A 26,473-nucleotide genomic window follows, 5' to 3' on the forward strand; every position below is an offset into this window, starting at 1 on the left:
TCTCTCTTTTCTCCACCCATTATTTTCATTTCTACCCTCTACGAATTCTTTCTCCCACTGCCCTTCTTTCTCCCTCTGCTCTTCTCATTTCTCCTCTACCTCTTTTTTCTCCTCTCCATTTACACACTCTCTTTTACTGTCTTAACTAAGTTTGCACACACTATGACTGTCTATACTAAGTTTACACACACTACGACTGTTTATACTAAGTTTGCACACACTACGACTGTCTATACTAAGATTGCACACACTATGACTGTCTATACTAAGTTTGCACACACTACGACTGTCTATACTAAGATTGCACACACTATGACTGTCTATACTAAGTTTGCACACACTACGACTGTCTAAACAATACCACAATTAAAACAAATAACCGTACATTTTTAATGTATTATTTTATATACGCTTTTCGGTAGTTTATAGAGATTTATCAGTGAAATCAATTTGATATTTCACTGTTTCAAACAGTGAAAATATCAAGTTTTCACTGTTTGAAATTTAAGCCCGCACTCGGTTCAAACTCAAACGTCAGCGCACACAGTGTAATTAAATGACTTTTTAATCCAATCTTAGGCAAATAATAAAAATAATGAGTGAACTACGCCATTCGTGAAATATAATGTTTGGTTCTCACTTGGTGAAATATATTACGATCTATCACGGAAACATACAATAATTATCATTTATATGTTTAACTCATTTGACAAAAAAGGATCAAAACAAAAACAAGCATATTCTTTTTGAACGAATGAAAGAATATAAACCTTTATAAATAACAACGTGGCCTAAAATTCCCCATTTGAAAAAGCGTCAAAACATCTCTAATATGTTTTTATCCGTACACAAATTATATGGTGTTTATTGTGTTGATGATTAAAGAACTAGTTTGAGACTTCTATAAGTGAGTATCCTGCCTTGCAGTTTGGGATGTTTTATGATAGAAATGGACCCTAAATGGCCCTGAGCCAATAAACGAATACACAGGAAATTGGCCCCTACTGTGACACCAGAGCAATTAGCAGGAGATGCACAGTAGGGGATTATCATGCCAAACATTCCTTAAACTAGGCCTTTAAGGTCAATTGAGTTACCGTAAACATGATAATGCATTAAAAGAACTAAAATCATTTCTACCTGGGCTAAAGTATACTTTACTGCCGCCGGCCCATTTACTGACTTACGTGTATGTACAGAACGAGTTCTTACCATAAGGCCATACCAAATTGTACGAAAACCTATCCAGCTATCTTGAATAAAACCCCAAACAAACCCCCGAAAAATACGAAAGCTGAATGATTGACATCCTATATGTAGAATATAGACACCAGAGCCTCCTTAGGCCATTCTCAATTGCCAGATATATTTCCACTGCAAAATTTGTTAAAATAAAACTTGAATTCAAGTATGTTTTTTTTCTGGGGAATCATACATAATGCATCCTTTTCTCATATCGAAGGTCAAGAATACTATTATGTCTAGTACAAAGTTGTTTATACTTGTGATATGTTGTCGTAATTATAGTAAAAGGAAAAATATTCGGGAAGAATTGTTTATATAAAAATAATGTTAGTGGAATTTGTATCGGGAAGGTCAAAACTTATCTAACCGCGGACGCTAAACATAGAAACGATTTGGTATGGGATTATAGGAGGAATCTGCAAAATAGTTGTATATCTCAAATTTGTGTTTTAATTCGATTTATTAATAAATTGTCACTGTAGACAGTAGTATTGTTACCAAATATATATCTGTTGTCCAGGCTCCGTATCCAACAATTATTCATCTTAGATTGAACTTAAATTAAAGTGTATAGTCTTAGTGTTGTGATTGTACTGTAAAATAAGTTGACCAACAAAGTAGCTGAAATCACTAAGGCGTGTCTAAGGATATGGATAAGTAGTATACGCTGATCCTGCCTCCAATTATAGAGCAGTCGCACTAACGTTGTATGACATACCTTGGCTGGTATTCAATATTGATCTAAATTGGATCTAAGAACGATGTAGCTAATCGGATTACTTGTTATTAATGACTGACCAATAGCGTAAATGAAGGCAATGATGAATTGCCATACTATCAACCTAAGATTGCAATTGAATACAACTGATGACCTTACCAAAAATCAAATTAAAATTGTCAAACTTCGATTCAAAGAAATTCCAAAGATGCTCGTGTTGAAACTTCTTTTAATGGTTTTGAAGGTATCCAGTATATAGTTTGACTGCAAAAGATAATATTTATAAACAGAGGAGTCACCTATTCCCCTTTAAAGCTGCACTCTCACAGATTGTTTTGACAACCTTTTTCACTTGGAATGAGTTAATTTTTGCGTAAATGTCTTGAATCCATTGCAGACTGTTGACAAAAGATAAGATCGCAGTTTTTATAAACGTTTGAAAATTGATGTTTTATGGCTAATTTAAAAGCGTTTCTAACGCTTTAAGAGAAATGAAATTTTCGGCACTTTACCAAAGAATTGAGATCTGTTCTAATGCGAGTTCGTTATCTTATATATATATATATATGACTGAATTGAAGGCACCTATGCCAAAATCAGCTTTTTCTAAGAGAAAAAAAATAAGGTCAAAACTGTGAATTTGTGAGAGTGCAGCTTTATGTCTATCTTGAATATTTTAAAAGGTGCTAGTATTTATTTAACTATAATCACAGTTGGGTTAGGGTTAGGGTTAACCAAGAGAAAGCTTAACAAGGCTGAGAAGCTTCACATAAACTGTTTGCACTGTAGCTTTCTTAAATACTCAATTTATAAATTTAATTTTACGTATCCCTGAAGTGCAACAAAGTATGACTATTTGATTGAATGATCATGTATTAATTGAAATATATTCCAGCATAGAAATGTTAATGCATATATCCATTTCTTGCCTTACCTGGGGGTGGGATCGCGGTCGATTTTTTCTGTTATATTGGGGACTTCAGATGATTCCCGACACCCAGGCACCATGAGAATGCCGACCGAGAAATAAACTAAGCGTGTTTTACCATGCCTTTCGATTAGTTCCGACCCGCTTGCCGGATTTCGAGAATTAGACAACAAAGTTTGCAATAATGGTGTCTAAATACGCCGTGTGTGCCATTTTTGACTAGAAATTGCTCAGGATATCTGGGGGGGGACTCTTTAAACCAGATAAATTTCGGTTCTGGTTGAAAGACACAAGTCAAAAGGTTTCGCCCCTAAGTTGCGCCCCCTCTTACGTCAACCCGAACACAAGAATACATTCTCGCGTGACATCGTTCAAACGAAAGTAATCAATATATAAATACATGCGATACCTTTATTTTCGAAATTGTTGTAAAATCGATGTAAAATAAATAGGTTTTAATCGAGAAACTCACGATGATCTTGGCCTATATTCTCCTATATAACTTCATGCTTAGCGGTTAATTTCGTCTCAAGGATATCGTGTTTCCGGGAGAATATACATGTATAACTCTTCATTCGGAACACCTTGGCCATTTTCAACCAAAATCAACTTCGGATAAATATATGGACAATTTACAATGTCAGAAATCTTTTCATTTAACTACGCTGCAAGTAGGTCGCGAAGTAATTTCAATTACACAGCTAAACTTATTGATATTACTCTAGGGCATATAGAATATGAATTACTAATGCAAAAACACACTTCACCAGGAATCAATTTAAACTTAGTAATATAAAATACACGTTAAATGCATTAATTAATTAATACTTTTATCTGAACTACTTCTACTGATGTACCGGCATACATCTGAGTTTGTTTTCGATCCGGGAAAATGACCGAGGTGTTCCAAATGATTACTCATAATAATAATAATAATAATAATAATAATAATAATAATAATAATAATAATAATAATAATAATAATAAATAATAATAAATAATAATAAAATAAATAATAATAATAATAATAATAATAATAATAATAATAATAATAATAATAATAATAATAATAATAAAAACAACAACAACAACAACAACAACAACAACAACAATAATAATAATAATAATAATAATAATAATAATAATAATAACAATAACAATAATAACAATAACAATAATAATAATAATAATAATAATAATAATAATAATTGAATACAAACGAGGTGAATACTGTCTGCATATTTCATATCGGTAATACCGATTATGAAAATGCTGGATTATAGATAGTGACTGGTACTTTAATCATATAAAAACTCAACGAAGCATGACATTCCAAAGGTATTAACTTTATCCTTGAATATTTATTATACTGATGATTTCAAACTCACTCCACTTATAGTGGAAAACTAGCCTGTAAGATGAAGAAGATGTATATACGCATATCAAAAAGCATCGGTCGGATAAACATTTTTACGGAAGAGTAGGTTTTTTCGATTTAGGCCTTAACTGATATTTCCAATCCGGATGATATCTGTCGTTTCGTTGTTGTTGCTTAAAGTGACACTCTTATTCAAAATCAGTGCATACACATGTATAATAAACATAACTTTTGAGTGATAAATCTTTAACTATACATACTAAAGAATGCATTTATTAACATCAGTTACTGATAACAAGATTGTAATCGTGTTTTTAATTGCCGAAAACGCATACATATTAAATGATTGGTGAGTGCTAAAAGATTAAGTGTAATCTACTATTGTCTCATAAGTTAGAAAAACCGTGATTTCTACAGGCAACTGAAACCACGGCCTCCCTCCAGGTCCCTTGGGTGCGGGGGCATTTGGCGGGGATTTTACCAGCAGTTCGTCTCCACAGGGCGTGGAGTTCACCCGGGCGTGGCTGGACCGAAAGTCAAAGTCCTCGCTATTCCCCAGACCTGGGGGGGGGGGTACAATTGACTGGTGCATCGCCGATGTATAAATGATAAATAGGTCAACCACATGTTGTTTAGACGTATTTACTTAAATCTATTTTCAAAATTGTTTCCTAAGTAAAATAAGGAAAATAATTACTTTTTTCTGAGTATATTTATACACCTTAGCAGTCTATGTGTTTTATTTCTGATCTCAAGATTTAAGCGTCTGACATTTGGAAGGAATAAAAATTGATTTGTTCGCCCAAGCGCACTGGAGTATGCCTAGATACGCCCCTGGGTATATAACATTTTTCAACCATCAGAATCTAATAACAGCCGTGATCTATGAGTTAAAAAAATATCGCATTATACACTCGCTTTTAACTTTCATGATTTAACAGCCGTGGATTTTAGTATGACTTGTTTATGTGCTGGATTAATGAAATTGTATCGATTTTATTTATAAGCTGTTTACTAATGGATTAATAGGAATAGCGAACTAACAACTATAAAAGCGAAAGGGCAAATGAAGGTCACTAAGTGTCTTTACAACATGATTTAAAGGTATTCGCTCATGTTTTTGTAAATTGCTTCAGAATTTTACTATTACTGTTAAATTTGTTAGTTTTGTATATACCATATATATTGTTAGTATAGTTACCAAGATATCCATATTTATAACTTATGCATTACTTATTTATCACATGCATGCTATTTTCCATTCTGTGTTTATAACGATGAGCTGTACATGCTTAAGTTAAATACACATTCTGTTCTGTTCTGTTCTGTAAAATGCACTTATTTTTGTATGACAGAATTTAGTGTGGCAAATCATTTAGGTGTGTTAAAACTAAGATACCAAAAAAGAAAACCTTCAGCAAATGTTGCAATTTGCTCAAATATCGTCATTGAAGATCCAAATTTCAATAAGCGTTAAGTGTGTGTGTGGGGGGGGGGGGGAAGTAAGCTTATTTATACTCGCACTTGGGCCTTGCCCATTCGGCGAGTGCTCCGTTAAGAGTGTTAGTCATTTTAGGTTTTTGGAGCATAATGCACAGACAAAATGTAACCCTGGTTAGAGCTACCCTGGTTCTTTAATGGCACCAGTGTATAGCAATGTCACACGGGACCCCCATTTAACGTCCCTCCCGGAAGACGATTAGTATTTTTAGTGATGCGACGGGGAATCGAACCTGCGACCCCTGGATTGTTAGTCAAGTATGTGACCACTAGACCACGGATCCGCCACCAATAAGCGTTAATGCCGCTTATAAACATTTTATAACAGCTTTGTTGTCGCCTGATTGGATGATTTACATATAGTGTCACGTGATATTATCAATGATTTATTGTTAAGAGGTTAAAATATCTGCGTCTATTGTTAAAGTCCAGGTGGCCTTATGGTAAAAGTTTTAATTTCTATTTTTTTTATCTTGGCTTTACCGTTGTGGGTTCGCACCCCACTAAATAAAAAATATATTTTTTTTAATAATAATATTATTTTTTTCTGCAATTTCGATATTACAGTATAAACTAATAATAAAATATGTGTTTTCAGATGCATTACCGGAAAAACTATTTTTTTTGTCCAAAAACATGAGCGAGTACCTTTAAGCGTTCTTAAAACCGTGTAACAATGTGAATGGATTTTTCTTTGTAGCAAATGGTCTAAGCAAGTATGAATACACCTTAAATGGCAACATAAATATATGGACGTGTTTTGGAATACGGAGCAAATATGACTATCTTTCGCCTGCACAGGTATGTTTCATGGCGACATTTTCGGCCATATATTTATAAAGCACTTTGAAACACACAATTGCATTTGTTATAATAATTATTTGCATCGCAGCGCTGCACACTTCAATTCATTATTTTTGTTTTAAACGCGACAATGCAGTGAAGAAAATGCATTCTCTTGTTTTAAACGCGACGATGCATAACACTTTTAGACATGATATTAAACATAAAGATATTTTATAAAGGACGACAGACACTGATCTGTATGAATTTGCTTATTTTACAATGTATATTTTTAAGCATTCAAAAGTACTTATACATGTATTGTTTATACATGCATTGTTTTGGTTTTTGCTAACTTTACCTATAGTCATGCACATGCACGACTTTCTTTACCGTTGTTTTCAATCAACTAGCACGCACTGATGCATATTTCATTGTAATAACCTTATTATTCTTAAAACCTTTCATAAATATGCATGTTATTTTTTTTATAAAATAAACGCACATCTGCATTAATTGAATCGTTAATATCATTCAATTTTCTAGACCGTGAAGAAATATCACTAAAACTATAAAAAATAGCTATATAAAACGCTTAAGTATTGACCTCATTCTTATTAAAACCTTTCATAAATATACATAGGCTTATGAAATGAAACTCACATCTACATTAATTGAAAAGTTTATATGTTTCAATTTCCTAAACGTTGAAAAAATATGTCGTAAACTATAAAAATATACATGCATACATTATGCACCAGTCAATTGTAAACATGCTGGGGCATTTGGAGGTTTTTCTTTTTCAGCAGTTCGTCCCCGCAGGGCGGAGATTTGCCCGGGCTTGGCTGGACCGTAGGTCAAAGTCCCCGCTATTCCCCGGACCTGGGGGCCGTGGTTTCAATTGACTGGTGCATTACATGTACTATTGGTGCTTGAACAACATGTATTGATTTTCACTGGTGTTCAACCATGTCGAGTGTCAGTTAACATTTAAATAGATATAAACAAGGTTTATACAACTAAGTAGTTATATAAATGACCATGAGAAGTTATTCGTGTTTAATGAATCGTCCCCAAACCTTGCATCAACAAGATTTTATACACTAATATTTTTCTTCATGGAATTCAATAAAAAATGCATGCATATACAACATATTGTGAAAAGTATACTTTAGATTGAAATTGAAAAAAAAGTCTTCCAAATGTATGAGCATATTATTTTTATTTTACAATTTTGGATCATATGCAGAAAACCTAATATATTGAATTCATGTCCCAAAGGAACGTGATTATTTAGATCATTTTTAGCTCGACTATTTGAAGAATAATGAGGGCTATACTACTCGCCCCAGCGTCGGCGTCGGCGTCCGGTTAAAGTTTTAGGGCAAGTTGGGATTTTCACATATAAGTCCAATACCCTTCATTCAATTGACTTAATACTTTACACAGTTGTTCAGGGCCATCACATAATTAGGTCAGATAACTCCATATTATTCTTTACACATAATATGGCCCCTGATTGACTATGGAACTTAAGTTAAAGTTTTAGGGCAGGTTGTGATATTTATTAATAACTTTTATACCCTTCGTTCAATTGACTTAATACTTCACACAGTTGTTCAGGACCATCACACAATGAAGTTACATAACTCCATATTATCCTTAATACGAGTTATGGCCCCTGATTGACTTAGGTTAAAGTTTAAGGGCAGGTTAAAGTTTTAGGGCAAGTTGGGATTTTCACTTAAAAGTCCAATACCATTCATTCAATTGACTTAATACTTCACACAGTCGTTCAGAGCCATCACATAATGAGGTTAGATAACTCCATATTATCTTTTATACAAATTATGGCCCCTGATTGACTATGGAACTTAGGTTAAAGTTTTAGAGCAGGTTGGGATATTGATTAATAACTTCTATACCCTTCATTCAATTGACTTAATACTTCACATAATTGTTCAGGACTATCACCCAATGAGGTTACATAACTCCAAATTATCCTTAATACAAGTTATGGCCCCTGATTGACTAAGGTTAAAGTTTTAGGCAAGTAAAAGTTAAGGGCAAGTTGGGATTTTAAAATTCAAAATTATTTACAACCATCTTACAACAAGAAACATAACTCCATTTTAACCCTAAATACAAATTATGGCCCTTGATTTTTTTTGTTTTAATTTCTTTTGAAAGGCACATTTTTATATTCTTAACCACATTTTCATAAAGGGAAAACAAGTTATTTGATTGACTTGCGTCATTGTTCGGGTGGGCTGGTGGGAGGGCAGCATCAAAGTCACCTTATGTATCGAATAATTTTAGTTAGGTTTGATATAAAGATAAAGAGACTAAACTTGGTAAAATTACATTGTTATTGTATTCACTTCTAAGTCAAAGCGGCGTAGTCGAGCGCGCTGTCTTACGACAGCACTTGTTCATTATAACGATATGCTGATTCATATACATGTAGATAATTTCCGGGTTTCTTTGAGTTGTTTTAAGTGTGTGTTATGTTTATAGAATCATAAGTTTGGTTTAAAAAAGAGGATACATGTGTATTTCCGGGTAAGGTCTACATTTATTTCATCGGGTGATCGCAGAAATCAAAATATGAGTGAACATATAATTGTCTGTGGTCACGAGGAATATCAACTTGATCTTACACCAATAGGAAACATGTTGGGTTTTTTTTATCTGAAAATGTAAGTAAAATGTAAATTTATTCGGCGTCAGTTGCAATATCGCGTACATATAACGGTTAAAGTCTTGATATCATTTTGGTGACATCAGTTTAAACATTTTCAACCCGGCATAGTGGACGCTACATTACTTTTATTAAGCAATAATAACGGGGACCAAAAGCTATAAGAAACCAACGGTGAAAAAACAACAGTGAAACTAACATGATATTCATCATATTTCACCGAAAAGAATTAAAATTAATGTATGTAATTACTCAATCTACATTTTGATTTCATATTTATGACCAACCCAATCCTGCTGTGCACGGCAAGGTTACAGGCCGGACATTCCCGAACTTTAAAGTATAGGGTCTCAGGTCTTGCACGCGACACGTCGTCTTTATGCACCGAACACATGTGTAAAGTAATTTTCAAATCCCTCGATGCAGGACCAAGTTACAGCCCAGACACGGCCAACTTTTGTTATGTGCATACAAGCAGCATTCAATAATAATTAAATTCCAACTGTGACCTTGATATTGAGGGTCGTGGGCCTGCACACGACACATTGCCGTTATGAACTAAAGGCATGTGTCAATTCATATTAAAGTTACAAAGTTACAGCCCGGACACGACCAACTATACTGTATATACATATACATCAGTGTGTGTATACCACGTGATAAATTGCGTCATAAATGCTACGTCGGAAGGCAACATTTTGCTTCGAATGAAGGCTTTTAACAAAGACTTTCCTATTTCTTCACCATTAGTTTCTTAAAACACTTCGACAAACCTTTTCACAATACGGCCGTCTGACGGAGCACTGTCAAGATATTATTTTGGAAAGAGGTTTGTCAAAGTGTTTGATGAAACTAATTACCTTAACAAACTCCGGTAATACAACGAAGGCGGGGATCTCTACGCGGCATAGACTGCCCTTTGTTTCATTTCAAATGGTGTAGTAAAATAAAAGTTATCTTTGATTTAAGTCTTTATTTTAAGAAAAATATTGCCTTCCGACGTAGCATTTATGACGTAATTTATCACGTGGTATACACACACTGTACATGCACCTTCCATTATGAGTTAATTGTGGCCATGAACATTGAGGTAGGGTCGTGGATGTTGCACGCCTTTATGAACCGAACACTTTTGCTAATTAATATTAATGCACCAGTCAATTGTAACCACGCCCCCCCCCCCCCCAGGTTCGGAGGTATACCGGGGATAGCCGGGGAAATTGGCCGTGTTTTTACTTTTCAGGAGGCCCCGCAGTGCCGGGTGAATGCGGTGGTTTTGTCTTCACGCAGATATAGCGATGAATGGGCCCTACCTTAGCTCCCTGGGGGCGGGGGCATTTGGCGGGGATTTGGCCATCAGTTCGTGCCCGCAGATTTTACCCGGGGTTGGCTTTACCGAAAGTCAAAGTCCCCGCTATTCATCGGACCTGGGGCGGGGGCGTGGTTACCATTGACTGGTGCATAATATCAATCAGTGAATGACAAATTTACATCCCGAACACGATAAACTTTACTGAATATGCAGGTAATAATGCACTAATTCTTATCAACCTGTAAGTGTGACCTTTACCTTTTAAGTAGGGATGTTGGTCTTGCACGTGACACGTCTTCTTTATATGCCGAACATACGTGCCAAGTAGTTTTAAAATCCCTCGCTGCATGAATATGTCACAGCCCGGACTCAAAAAAACATTTTATAATAATAAACCTGTAAGTGTGACCTTGACCTTTGAAGTAGAGACGTGGGTCTTGCTCGTGAAACATCGGCATTATGTGCCGAACACATGTGTCAATTTTGTTTTTAAATCATTCACTGCATGACAAAATTAGGGCTCGGACACGGACAACCGTACGGACGATGCGATTTTAATATGCCTTCTCTCCGTTTGTTTGTTTTGTTTGTAAGATCGTAAGTTTGGGGTGTTAGGTTTGGTGAAAAAGTATACTTTTGGGGATTTTGAAATGCGCTCGGAAAAGATGCCCAATATACCCTGACATATGCCGAAAATGATAAATACTATGCTGACACAACTTCATAAACATGTTTTTATCCCTGCGGTTCTGCCCTATATTGTTTGACTGTAACATATGAAACAAGGATTACGTTGGTTTGGGCCTCAGAAGCTAGTTAAATACATGTATACCATTTTTCATAACTTTGTCCACGTCATATGATGTATAAAAATATTCTTGAATAAAGAGCTGTGTTGCAACAACGATTTCTACTTGTTATTTTAAGTCAGCAGTGAAATAAAGTTTTGAGGGGGTTTAAAGGTTGTGCCCCCGCTTCCTCCACAGCTATGAATTGCTAGATGCGCCGCCTCTGGGCCTTATACAAACGCATGGCTAGATTCAACAGCTAATTTGACTTCGTTGTACCAAATTGATCGTGCTCTGTTACGCTTCACTGGTCTTTGTTGTTATGTTAAATTATTGGTTACTCAAGCAAGCAGCTTGTTAAATTAAATTTGTTAAAAGATATCGAAGCAACTTTATATTATTATTATTATAATAAGTTTATGACCTTATTGTATAAAAATCCACGTACTTCACTTGGTGTTGTCCGAATGTGCGACATATTGAAATCACTTCATCTAAATGTCTTGCAGCCGTGTCAATCGTGTTTGGGCAGTTCGTGGATTATGCTTAACCCTCGTCTTTTACATCGTCGGGTATGTGATGAGGATGTCATCGGATGTTGGCGGAGTTCAAAGCAGGTAACTTTTCATTTTCCTTGTCATTAAATCAAAGAGCGTTTTATAGAGCTACGCAGTACTTATTTTGTACCTTATGAAACATTTTGCATTAAAGCATAATTATGAGTTCGTTAGAAAACTATCTAAACTTATCCAGTCAACCAGTTAGTAAGTTACTTTCTTAGTGCATTCGCAAATCATAACTAGATCACCAGTTACTGCTCAAAGCCACACTCAACCATCAGGAAAGCAGAGCTTTAAAGATTGTTGAAGTTCCAACTTACTACGCCTCACAGGACAGCTGAGCTTTCTAGCAAGTGCATAGAAGTGGAGACTATGAACGCACATCCGCCACATACAGCGGACCGTTACCGTTTCATCAAACACTTTGACAAACCTCTTTCCAAAATAATGTTTTGACAGTGCTCCGTCAGACGGCGGTTTTGTGTAAAGGGTTGTCGAAGTGTTTTAAGAAACTAACCTCTCAATCAAACTCTGATAAAAGATCGAAGGCAGGGCTCAGTGAGCGGCGTAGACTGCGCTTTGTTAACCAGGTTTTCAACGAAAACCGGGTTATTAGAATGTGGTTGTCGTTGGGCGAGCGGACGGGCGGGCGGGCGTCAAACATTGGTTTCTGTTCAATAACTTTAGTTAGCATTGATAGATATTGATGAAACTTGGTGTGTAGGTAGCTTATGCACGCGACACGACGTCTTTATGCACCGAACATATGTGTAAAGTAATTTTCAAATCCCTCGATGCAGGACCAAGTTACAGCCCAGACAGGGCCAACTTTTGTTATGTGCATACATGCAGCATTCAATAATGATTAAATTCCAACTGTGACCTTGATATTGAGGGTCGTGGGCCTGCACACGACACATTGCCGTTATGAACTAAAGGCATGTGTCGATTCATATTAAAGTTACAAAGTTACAGCCCGGACACGACCAACTATACAGTATATACATATACATCAGTGTGTGTATACCACGTGATAAATTGCGTCATAAATGCTACGTCGGAAGGCAACATTTTGCTTCGAATGAAGGCTTTTAACAAAGATAACTTTCCTATTTCTTCACCATTTTAAATGAAAGCGCAGTCTACGCCGCTTACGGAGCCCCGCCTTTGGGCTTTTACCAGACTTTGATTGAGAGTTTAGTTTCTTAAAACACTTCGACAAACCTTTTCACAATACGGCCGTCTGACGGAGCACTGTCAAAACATTATTTTAGAAACAGGTTTGTCAAAGTGTTTGATGAAACTAATTACCTTAACAAACTCCGGTAATACAACGAAGGCGGGGATCTCTAAGCGGCATAGACTGCCCTTTGTTTCATTTCAAATGGTGTAGTTACATCCCGAACACGACCAACTTTACTGAATATGCATGTAATAATGCACTTATTCTTATCAACCTGTAAGTGTGACCTTGACCTTTTAAGTAGGGATGTTGGTCTTGCACGTGACACGTCTTCTTTATGTACCGAACATACGTGTCAAGTAGTTTTAAAATCCCTCGCTGCATGAATATGTCACACCCCGGACTAAAAAAACACATTTTATAATAATAAACCTGTTAAGTGTGACCTCGACCTTTGAAGTAGAGACGTGGGTCTTGCTCGTGACACGTCGGCATTATGTGCCGAACACATGTGTCAATTTTGTATTTAAATCATTCACTGCATGACAAAATTAGGGCTCGGACACGGACAACCGTACGTACGTACGGACGATGCGATTTTAATATGACTTCTCTCTGTTTGTTTGTTTTGTTTGTAAGATTGTAAGTTTTGGGTGTTAAGTTTTGTGAAAAAGTATACTTTTGGGGATTGTGAAATGCGCTCGGAAAAGATGCCCAATTTACCCTGATATATGCCGAAAATGATAAATACTATGCTGACACAACTTCATAAACATGTTGTTATCCCTGCGGTTCTGCACTATATTGTTTGACTGTGAAATATGAAACAAGGATTACGTTGGTTTGGGCCTCAGAAGCTAGTTTATTCTTGCATACCGGACGTGTGATTCCGGTCATGTGACCAGTGCTGGAAAACCCCATCTTACATACCCCATGTAAGATGAGTCACGCGCAACAACGCGCCACTTCTTATTTCTTTTATTGCATGGGCTATGGAAAGTAAAGTATGTCATTTGAATTAAGCGCTATCAAATATATGTGTTTGCAATACTTTAAACTAACATTGAAAATAAATAATCGTAGAATACGCGAGTTTTAGTAATTTAAAATTACTACGCTTTATGACGTCAGTAAACAACGTCGCACGCGCTTTTTGGTGTAATGTACAATCTCTTATGGGAAGAGCTAGCTTGGGATTGCTTTTGAGGGGGAAGGGGCTAAGGTCAAGGTCAATTTACTTAAAATAGAATAATGGTCAAGGTCACTGTTACTTAAAATACAAAAAAATGGTTTCTGCCCAATAACTTTAGTTAGCATTGACAGATATTGATGAAACTTGGTGTGTAGGTAGCTTATGGGAAGAGCTAGCTTGGAATTGCTTCTGAGGGGGGGGGGGGGGCTAAGGTCAAGGTCGCCTTTTACTAAAAATAGAAAAATGGTTTCGGCCCAATAACTTTAGTTAGGATTGATAGATATTGACGAAAGTTGGTGTGTAGGTAGCTTATGTGATGAGCTAGCTTGGGATTGCTATTGAGGGGGAGGGGCTAAGGTCAAGGTCACTGTTACTTAAAATAGAAAAATGGTTTCTGCCCAATAACTTTAGTTAGCATTGACCGATATTGATGAAACTTGGTGTGTAAGTTGCTTATGTGAAGAGCTAACTTGGGATTGCTTTTGAGTGGGGAGGTTCTAAGGTCAAGGTCACTGTTACTTAAAATAGAAAAATGGTTTCTGCCCAATAACTTTAGTTAGCATTGACCGATATTGATGAAATTTGGTGTGTAAGTTGCTTATGCGAAGAGCTAGCTTGTAATTGCTTTTGAGTGGGGAAGGGCTAAGGTCAAGGTCACTATTACTTAAAATAGAAAAATGGTCAAGGTAACTGTTACTTAAAATAGAAAAATGGTTTCTGCCCAATAACTTTAGTTAGCATTGACCGATATTGATGAAACTTGGTGTGTAGGTAGCTTATGTACAGAGCTAGCTTGGGATTGCTTTTGAAGGGGGTGGGGCTAAGGTCAAGGTCGCCTGTTACTAAAATTAGAAAAAATGTTTTCTGCCCAATAACATAAGTTAGCATTGATAGATATTGATGAAACTTAGTGTGTAGGTAGCTTATGTAAAGGGCTAGCTTGGAATTGCTTTTGAGTGGGGAGGGGCTAAGGTCAAGGTCGCTATTACTAAAAATAGAAAAATGGTTTCCGCCCAATAACTTAAGTTAGGATTGACAGATATTGATGAAACTTGGTGTGTAGGTAGCATTCGAAGAGCTAGCCTGGGATTGCTTTTGAGTGGGGAGGGGGTACGGTCAATGTCACTGTTACTTGAAATAGAAAAATGTTTTTTGCCAAATAACTTTTGATAGCATTGATAGATATTGATTAAACTTGGTGTGTGGGTAGCTTATGTGAAGAGCTAGCTTGGGATTGCTTTTGAGTGGGAAGGGGATAAGGTCAAGGTCAATATTACTTAAAATAGAATAATGGTCAAGGTCACTGTTACTTAAAATACAAAAAATGGTTTCTGCCCAATAACTTTAGTTAGCATTGACAGATATTGATGAAACTTGGTGTGTAGGTAGCTTATGGGAAGAGCTAGCTTTAGATTGCTTTTGATGGTGGGTGGGACTAAGGTCAAGGTCGCCTTTTACTAAAAATAGAAAAATGGTTTCGGCCCAATAACTTTTGTTAGGATTGATAGATATTGACGAAAGTTGGCGTGTAGGTAGCTTATGTGAAGAGCTAGCTTGGGATTGCTATTGAGGGGGAGGGGCTAAGGTCAAGGTCACTGTTACTTAAAATAGAAAAATGGTTTCTGCCCAATAACTTTAGTTAGCATTGATAGATATTGATGAAACTTAGAGTGAAGGTAGCTTATGTGAAGAGCTAGCTTGGGAGGTGGGGTCAAGGTCACTGTAAAAATAGAAAAATGTTTTTTCTGCCCAACAACTTAGTTAGAATTGATGGATATTGATGAATCTTAGTGTGAATATAGCTTATATGAAGCTGCAGATTGAACTTGTTCATACAACAAATTAATTGGCTATAATTTCTGATCGCCCATAACAAAAAGCTGGTTTCGTCGCATCGCGGCGTTTCTAGTTTCATTTAAAATGGTGAAGAAATGGTGAGGTAATATTTGTTTAAAGACTTCATTCTAAGCAAAATATTGACTTCCGGCATAACATTTATTACGCAATTTATCACGTGGTATCAGGGGCGTACCTGAAATATTTTGAAATGTACGCCCGTACACTTGAGAGCGGTGAAAAAAATGAAGGAGTTTCTATATTCTGGTCCCATTATGATATATGGGGTTGGAGCGGGACCGATATCCCCTGACGTGGGACTTTTTTACTGGCCATTTCGCGAGAACCTTAATTCATTTCTACGCCTGGGCGTACTGGAGTATGTCTCGGAACGCCCCTGGGTATACACATACTGATCTAGCTACGTACGTTCGATATCAAATCATCATCCGAAACCCATGACCAGGCAATTTAAGATACACATTCATAACGTTTCACTAAAATGTACGATATTATCTCATAGGATCGAAGTCGCTTGGCTCGATTTTCTTGTTGGGTCATTTTTGTAAAAGAATGACATCATATTTACTATATTTTTAAATAAATGAATTAAGTACCACATGGCTAGATGTCGCCTGTTTCGATTTTGTCCCTGTCTGTTTTTTTGTATATACAGCTTTAACGGGACACAATGTAGGTTGTTGCCAATTTTGTTTTTTTAACTAGCGACACTCTTATTCAAAATCAATACGCATGTATAACTAACATACATTTCGAGATATACCTTACTAAATAATGCATTTATGTAAAATATTTAGTACAGGTAAAAGGATTGTAACCGTGTATTTAATGGCTGAAAATGCAAAAATATTAAATGATTGGTGAATGCTAAAAGATTTACTGTTATCTACTATCGTCTCAATAGGTAAAAATACCGTGTTTTCTGCATCTTTTAAACTCGGTGTCCTTAATAAAATTCATTGTTTTCGACACTTTTTCATCCTTTTTGGTATATTAAAACAATGATATTAATCGTGGTAAATCTTATTTGGGAGTAAGAGTGCATCTTTAATGCATTTTTATGGGCAATATAGGTTGATGATATATGCATATATTTTGATTTAATGAATTCCTATGTTCAACTCATTTCACTGAAATGATCGAAACAGAAAAAAAACCCATATGATTTGTGTACAGACAAATTGATATTCGCCTTACTAGTAATAGTTAGATGATATGAAGTGAATTCTTAATGAATAGGAATAGGCGAAGTGAGCGTAGCGAGTCCTTCTTTATCATTAATAATTCACTTCATGTCATCTAACTGACTTTGAATACAACCTCATTGGCTGATACATTGTCGAAGCAAAATCTGACGCAGGGAGTTGTATCGGATAATTGGCAGTAGGCGGACCTTTAAACACGCGCGAAAGTTGAAATTCTTAATGATTATGCACCAGTCAAATGTAACCACGGCCCACCCAGGTCCGGGGGTATACCGGGGATAGCCGGGGAAATGAGCCGTGTTTTTACCTTCCAGGTGGCCCTGCAGTGCCAGGTGAATGCGGTGGTTTTGTGTTTGCAAAAAATATAGCGGAGAATGAGACTAACTTAAGGGCCCATGGGTGCGGGGGCATTTGGCGGGGATTTTAACATCTGTTCGTCCCCGCAGGGCGAGAATTTTACCCGGGATTGGCTGGACCGAAAGTCAAAGTCCCCGCTATTCCCCGGACCTGGGGGCCGTGGTTACAAATGACTGGTGCATTAAGTCTACTACTTAATGGCCCCCTGTCTTTAATCTCATTTGCTGAAAATGTAGGTTGTATTCTAATACGGGTTTCCTCATGTTAATAGCTACGTGGTCACGAATTCCCTAGTTGAGAAATAGCCAAATAATCGCTAAAATTTCTTTCTTTAATCTGAACACACATCAAATGCCTTTTGTTTCGATCAATAAATTGAAATGAGTTAAACACACTTAATATTGCATTTAAATTACAAATAGTATTTTTTGCATCAAACTACATTGTGTCCCTTAAAGCTGCACTTTTACAGTTATACCATTTTTACAATTTTTTTATGTTTTTACTTGCGCAATTTTTGCGTAAATATCTGCAAACTAATGATATAAGATTGCTGACAAAAAAAGATCGTAAATTTTTATATTTCCTTTCGGAAAAATATTTTTTTATGGCTTAAACCGTTACAAACGGTTTTAGAAAAATGCATAAAACATCAATTTTTGAACTTAATTATAAAAATCCGGCATCTAATTTTTTGTCAGCAGTCTTTTATAACTGGTTTCCATAGATATTTGCAAAAATTGGCTCGTTCCAAGACAATAAATAAAATAATTGTCAAAACGTTCAGTCCGTGAGAGTGCAACTTTAAAACCAAGGGCATTTTGTAGCGCTACACAGCGGCCATTGTTACACATTGTTACTTAAAGTAACATATATATCATTCGAAGGCACACCTCAGTCCATAACCAGGTAACGTTAGATAAACGTTCAACGTAACAATGAAATATACAGTCGAATAATCGTAGTTCGAAGTCGCTTTGCTCGATTTTCTAGTTGTCTCGATTTTGTAATAAGGACAGAGTTTTTTCTCTTTATTTTTATAGAAAATTAATACGGCATGGTTTTTATTTCGCAATTTTGGATTTATTCCCTGTCTCTGTTTATTTTATATACCGCTTCACATTTTAGAAACCTGCTTTTGGACATAAACGACTACTTTCTTTCTTTTAATTTATGATTTTACTTTATTTGTACATTTTATATGTTCACGCATGAAGGGATTATTTTCCTTACAATCCATTGGCTTTGTAATCAACTTTTAAGAAGATTACACAGGCGGTTATAATACAGAATTGCAGTGTACTTAATGCAATGAAATGCGCTAATCTATAGTTTTTTAATCGAATTTCAAAATACTGTAAACACTTCAATACCGACAAAGGAAACTTTTTTTTGTTTCGGAAAATATTGCTATAATTTACAATTTAAGTAAACGATTAACTTTCAAGAATAAATATAGTATGAACATTTTATAGGAAACTTTTTTGCTTCGGAAAAATATTGCTCAAATTAACATTTTAAGTAAAAAAAACGAACTTTCAGGAATAACTATACTATGAAACTATTATTATTTATTTAACCCTATTTTTTTTCGACTTGCTAAGATTATTTCGAAAATGAAATAATTGCGAGTTACTTTCATTAATATGCAATTTATTTACAGGTCTTTATTGAAAACGCGTGATTTTCAAAAGGCAAAGCTTGAAAATGTCGGTACCAGCAGCATAACTATACGAACTGTTGCTACAACGAAGAAGCAGGATTTGCTCGAGTGCAGATCAGATTTCAGCGACCCATACAACACAACCACAACCCTCGATCTCGCTGAACGAACGTATTTTGACGATTTGATTGATGGGCAGTATGTTCTACCACATAAACCGGTGAATGAAGCAGCATATAGCGACAGTATGTACTTTGTCTGATCCCCGCCATCGATTATATGCAAATATCATTTATATTTTCATTAAGTTAACATTATACAAATTTGTTATACTAAATCTCAACAAAATGTAAGTTTATTGAATGCGCGAGGTTTAAAAAACGTTTTAATATATTGTCTAATATATGTCAGGATTTTCATTGCATGCGGTGTGTGTGAATGCAATACCGTGAGTAATGGACTTTGCTACGGATATTGCTAACAAAAAAACCCGTACCTTTTAAAAGTTAGTATACTGATAGATAATACATTTCTTACCCCTAGTTTTCACTGACAGTGCTAAGGGCGGTGACCCTAACATTTGCTTAGACAATATTATAGTGACAATGTACGTTCTTTTGCCCTGATCTTTACGGAATTAAAATGATATTGGGTAAATTTAAGACAACTGAGCTGTCCTTTTATTTTTCATTTTTAAATAAAAGAACAACGAACATATTGGCTAAATTAAAACAGTTTACTTTTTAGATCTTGAGCCGTTGACGGTCATAATCATGCCGTTTACGCACGTGGATCCTGGCTGGCTGCAAACTTTGGACGAGTATTACATGTTTAGTGTCCGAAACATTTTGGACGGCATGGTTCGCAAGCTGGTCTTCTACCCAGAGTTGACCTTTATCTGGGCAGAAATAGTCTTCTTCAGCATGTGGTGGAACGAACAAAATAAGGAAATCAAACAAAACGTTAGAGATCTTGTCAAACAAGGTAGTTCCATTACCACAAATAGTGGTCACTTATTTATTGAATACCTAATTAGTGGCCTACATATGAATTTTCGATAAATTGTATACCTATACTCAGCCTTGTCCGTTGATGGTACTTATTTAGGCTAAAAAATGTTAGTATCAACTAGCCCGACCGACCCTCTTTCATTCTTCCCTACTCTACGCTTTTTTTGCCGTCGTGTGGATTTTTTTTTTTTTTTATTTCCTAAAAACGGTGCAGTTTTTAAGTGAGCATGTTAAAATTTGACCATTTGGTATTTAAAATGTTCTTCAATAGAAATATACCCTGATAAAGTTCGGTTTGGTACAGAATCCCTGTTCTCCAAACAAATTATACTTACCTACTCTATTGTTTTGGAGATGTTTGAACTTATTTTGGTCTTGTATCGATTTACCTTTAACCATGACTACAGTATCTTTGAAATAAGTAGCTAATGAGGGATTGTTTCATTTCAATAAAACAGTTGAATACATACTGAGTTTTGTTGCAGGCGAGAAACTGAAGATAACCTGTTGACGTTCGCGAAATGTTTCGTGTTAACCACTTTCGCGACATTAATCTAGCTATTTAGTTTATATTTGTGAATCCTTTTCTGTAAGATAAATATCATAAGATCAAAGTGTCCAGAATTGCTACCTTTTACCGTTTTAGCTGTACAGCATTAACAGTATATCTAGTTATGGTTTGCGAATTCCATTTAATAAGTACCACACTAAATGGTTAACTTAAGTAAGATAAGATTCGTGTTACCTGTTAACTATAAATGCCTTCCAGATTTAGGCACAGGTTATCTTATTACGGTTTGCGAATTCCATTTAGTAAGTAACATACTGACTCAGGTTAACTAGGTAAGATTCGTCTTACCACTAAATAGGTGAAATTCGCAAATTATAGGTAGATAACCAGTTGTATAAATCGATTTTAAAAAGTTTATTTAAAAAAGCTATAGAGTACCTTTTAGAGTCAAATGCGTTTAACATAATAATGCATTAAAATATTATATTATTTTTGCATCAACCGATATTGTGCGCCTTAAAAATGATTCATTAATTAGATTTCATCTTGCCTCAGGTCGGCTTGAGTTTGTATCGGGAGGCTGGGTGATGCCAGATGAAGCCAGCACCAGTTACACATCCGTCATCGACCAACAGACCGAGGGACATCAGTGGCTACTGGACAATGTAGGAGTGACTCCAAACAACAGTTGGTCAGTTGACCCTTTTGGCCACTCCGGAACCATGCCGTATATTTGGAAGCTAGCTGGGATGAAGAATATGGTGATAAATCGAATCCATCAGGGAACTAAGGCTCAGATGATCCGAGAAAACGGTTTGGACTTTTACTGGAGACAATTTTGGACTCAAGATGCAGACATATTTTGCCATTGTATGCCATACGAAGTGTACAGTTTAAAAAGTAACTGTGGTCCAGACCGAAAGATTTGCGAACGGTTTGATTTCCAACATGTCGAGGGAGTATTTTATGAGAAAATTAACCCAGAGATAGATAACATAAACGTCGTCAATTTGTCCCGGCTTTTATATGAACAATATCGAATGAAAAGTAGTTTGTTTAAGCACAACACTGTTCTGGTTCCCTTGGGGGATGATTTCAGATATGATCATATGAATGAATGGGATCAACAATATGTTAATTACAAGAAATTAATGGAATACATGAACTCTAAGCCTGAATGGAAGATTCATGTGAAATTTGGTACTCTAAATGACTTCTTAAATACTGTATATAAGCATTCAGACACTTCTAAATTTCCTATTATTAGTGGTGATTTCTTTCCTTATTCGGATCGCAAATCAGGCTACTGGACAGGGTATTTCACGACCAGAGTCTTTGATAAAACATTCTCCAGAGACGTCGAGTCTCGACTCAGGGCTGCGGAGATAATGCACTCATTTGCTTCAACTTACAGCAAACATTGGAATAGAAAATACGCTGGATTGGTCTCATTAGCAAGACAGTTGACCTCTGCTCGTCAAAATTATGGATTGTTTCTTCACCATGATGCTATTACTGGAACGGAAAGACAGAACGTCGCTATGGATTATGAGCAAAGACTGTTCAGTGCGTATAACATTGCTGGGAAGGTGCTCACTGAGGCAACTCATTTTGTTTTGTCGAGGGGAAAAAACTCAGGCCCGAGCAATATGAAATTCTTGACGTCGAGAAAAGATAGTATTCATCTTGCGCAGCATAATTTAGTGAAGCTGTTTGAAGAAGGATCGAAAATTGTAATTTACAATCCGACCGGTCAGTTCAGATCTGAATTTGTGGGAATCACATTCGACCAGTATGCAATAGAAATCATTGATTCTAAGAATAGAAGCCTTGTATATCAACTAAATCCGGTGTTTTCAAGTAATGAAAAGGTAAGCAAATCCTTGGTAGAAGTTTGGTTTCTGACCGAAATCGCCCCATTTGGTGTTGAAACGTACACTGTCAGAAAAACAAGTCGACCTCACAAAGGTCAGTGGGCAAGCATTTCAGTTCGAAACATGAAAAACCTGGTTTTACCTTCGAAACTCAAGTTTAAATTTAAGCCCGAGCTCAGTGTGGACGGGATGCCAATATCAATACAAAATGAACACATGGCTGCATATTTTAACGAAAACTATGGATTTCTTAACAGAGTCAAACAACTATCTGGTGGTGACGAAACTGGAATTGACATTGACCTTTCCTTCGTTCAATACACGTCATCAGCTAGTGGGGCTTACACGTTTGTACCGGACGGACCAGCAATACCATTCATAAACACAGTTCCAAACATACGCATTATTGAGGGCCCATATTTGTCTGAGGTGCAAGTTGTGTGCCCAACCATCTATCACCGTATTAAGCTTTACAAGCATAAGGGATTGGTAGGGACACAGCTTCACATTGATAATACCCTAGACATGGCATCCCATGATATGGCGAGCAGAGAAGTCGCTATGAGATTACAGACATCAATACAAAACGAAAAGGGAACGTTTTTCACAGATCAAAATGGGTTCCAATATATACGTAGGAAAAGGCATCCTTCAGACAAGATTCGTCAACACATAGAGAGAAACTTTTACCCGCTGACGACAATGGCTTTCATGCAGGATGATTTAAGACGGCTTACATTGCACTCCGCCCAGCCTCATGGAGTTGCCTCTCTTGAGAGTGGATGGTTGGAAGTGATGTTAGATAGACATATTTTCTTTGGAGATGGGCGTGGAATGGATGACCCAGTTATAGATAATAAGATCACTGAAACGAGCTTTATTTTACAGTTAGAATATAGTGAAAAACCCTTAAGTGATGAATATTACTCTTTTCCTTCGTTAGACAGTACTGTAATGAATGGTTTCTTAAATAAGCCGTTGCAAAGGATGTTTACAACAATGTCACTAACTGGCTTCGGATCAAACTTTCAGCCAGTTAAAAGTGATTTACCTTGTGGTATATCTTTAGAAAGTGCAAAGGTGCTTTACAATTATGTTAGTGGCGCAGTAAAAGGAATCGGTCTCATTTTACACAGACACGGATTTCGTTGCAGCTTTAGAAGTAAATCAGATTGTGAATATACGAACTTGAACTTAGAAACATTATTGCCAGACACGAATAATTTGGATATAAAAGAGACTACTATTAACTTTGTGCAAGAGAAATCATCTTCTCGTTATTTGACTTTAAGCAGTATAGAAATGAAGCCAATGGAGATTAAAGCTTTCTTTGTGCAGGACACAACCTTAAACAAACACTTGAATAAAACCATTTTGCATTAGTATTGTTCCCAGTGTTGATTATTTCCTAGTTCGTGCTTTCACTTTAATTTGTGCAATGAGATTTAAAGGCCTTCCATAGTAGAAAAGTCGTTTGAAGCACCAAAACTAAAAATGTTTTATTTATTTTTAGCTCGACTATTCGAAAAATAAGTGGGCTATACTACTCGCCCCAGCGTCGGCATCGGCGTCCGGTTAAAGTTTTAGGGCAAGTTGGGATTTTCACTTATAAATCCAATACCGTTCATTCAATTGACTAAATACTTCACACAGTTGTTCAGGGCCATCACATGATGAGGTTAGATAACTCCACATTATTCTTTACACAGATTATGGCCCCTGATTGACTATGGAACTTAGGTTAAAGTTTTAGGGCAGGTTGGGATATTTATTAATAACTTCTATACCCTTTGTTCAATTGACTTAATACTTCACACAGTTGTTCAGGACCATCACACAATGAGGTTCCATAACTCTATAATATCCTTAATACAAGTTATGGCCCCTGATTGACTAAGGTTTTAAGTTTTAGGGCAGGTTAAAGTTTTAGGGCAAGTTGGGATTTTCACTTAAAACCCCAATACCATTCATTCAATTGACTTAATACTTCACACAGTTGTTCAGAGCCATCACATATTTAGGTCAGATAACTCCATATTATCTTTTATACAAATTATGGCCCCTGATTGACTATGGAACTTAGGTTAAAGTTTTAGGGCAGGTTGGGATGTTTATTAATAACTTCTATACCCTTTGTTCAATTGACTTAATACTTCACACAATTGTTCAGGACCATCACACAATGAGGTTACATAACTCCATATTATTTACTACAAGTTATGGCCCCTGGTTGACTTAGGTTAAAGTTTAAGGGCAGTTTAAAGTTTTAGGGCAAGTAGGGATTTTAATGAAAAAACTTCTATACCATTCATTCAATGCACTTAATACTTTGCAGAATTATTGACGACCATCTTACAACAAGGAACATAACTCCATTTTAGCCCTAAATACAAATTATTGCCCTTAAATGTTGTTTCCCCACAGTTTAATATTCATAACCACATTTTCATAAAGCTATTTGAATGACGTGCGTCATTGTCTGGGCGGGCTGGTGTTAGGGCAGCGTCAAAGTCACCATGGTTGACTTTCTGTAACCAAACTTGATATGTAGGAAGAGTTTATGGAGGTCGTCCATGGGGTTGTGTTTGGGGCCATTAGGATCAAGGTCACTCTTACAAAAATAGAAGAAACAGTTGAAACTGAATCTCTTCTGCCAATCATTAAAAATCTGGTTTTGTCACATCACGATTCTTGTTCACTTTTCAATTTGATTGTTTTATTGCTTTTGACAGGCACATTACATCGTTATTGTATTCACTTCTAAGTCAAAGCGGCGTAGTCGAGCGCGCTGTCTTACGACGGCTCTTGTTTTATTTTTGAGGCTCAATATTTAGCAAGCATAATTTATTTATCCGTTGCAACATGTGTAGCTGTAATTAGGAGTTGGGCAAATTTTACGAAAGAAGATTTTATCAGTTTCAGTTATATGGGTATCAGTTTAACAAACAACATACAAAATGCATAAACATAAATTTGCATGATTAAGTAATATAAAGTCAAAACGCATTTACATTTCGCGAACATCTGATAAAATTTTCTTCCGTAAAATTTGGTCAACTCCTTACTCCCCCAAAACATGTCACAAAGAATGTATGTTTTACTCTCGAAAAAGATCGTTCCTCAAAACAAAATATAACATGAACTTTTGAAACGTTTGAATTTTTGGCCTTTCACAACCACTTTTGCATTGTTGAAGGCGCTTATAAATGATATTATAGTTTTGTTATTCCACGCTTTGATATATGATTTGCTTACATGTTAGTGTATGTACTGTTTTTTACACGACAGCCGACTTTTATAAATAATGTTTTGTCAAAGAATACCATGCATGTATACATGTATAAGTGCAAAAAAAATAGAATTAAAGAAATCAGCTAAACAAGAAGTTTCAATTTTAAATTTATCTTCATTTTGTAGTTGACGAGAACATCAGAGTAAACCTGATTGTTTTCGAGATAACTCGTACACAGACAATAGATCAATATAAATCAAATAATTATCTACTCTTGATTGACAAACTGTGATTTTGGGGCTTTCGTATTTTTTTTATTTTTTTTGTGTGTATTAAAGTGTGATGAAAACTACAGGGTGAAGACCAGTAGCCAAATTTTGCTACAGGCAACCTTGTTTAAAAAAATCTAACTTCAAGGTCTAACTTACGCTCAACTTCACAAAACAACAAGCACAGAGGCATCGTCGGCAACCACC

General features: G+C 36.0%; 1 protein-coding gene across 5 annotated transcripts; it reads left to right on the plus strand.

Moving 5' to 3' along the window:
- The first annotated feature begins 5,021 nt into the window (after positions 1–5,021).
- LOC128213111 (alpha-mannosidase 2-like) lies at positions 5,022–26,126 on the plus strand. Of its 5 annotated transcripts, none has more exons than XM_052918636.1 (6): positions 5,022–5,107; positions 6,470–6,570; positions 11,863–11,970; positions 19,371–19,615; positions 20,118–20,354; positions 21,447–26,126. In XM_052918636.1, the coding sequence occupies exons 2-6, from the start codon at positions 6,548–6,550 to the stop codon at positions 24,146–24,148; spliced, it is 3,315 nt and encodes a 1,104-aa protein (XP_052774596.1). In that variant the 5' UTR covers positions 5,022–5,107; positions 6,470–6,547; the 3' UTR covers positions 24,149–26,126. The 5 variants fall into 5 exon arrangements, with proteins under 5 accessions (XP_052774596.1, XP_052774597.1, XP_052774595.1 ...); XM_052918637.1 differs by lacking the exon at positions 5,022–5,107 and adding an exon at positions 5,164–5,222; XM_052918635.1 differs by lacking the exon at positions 5,022–5,107 and adding an exon at positions 5,169–5,373.
- The last annotated feature ends 347 nt before the right edge of the window (positions 26,127–26,473 follow it).

This window comes from Mya arenaria, chromosome 13 (assembly GCF_026914265.1).
Source record: "Mya arenaria isolate MELC-2E11 chromosome 13, ASM2691426v1".
NCBI lineage: Eukaryota > Metazoa > Mollusca > Bivalvia > Myida > Myidae > Mya > Mya arenaria.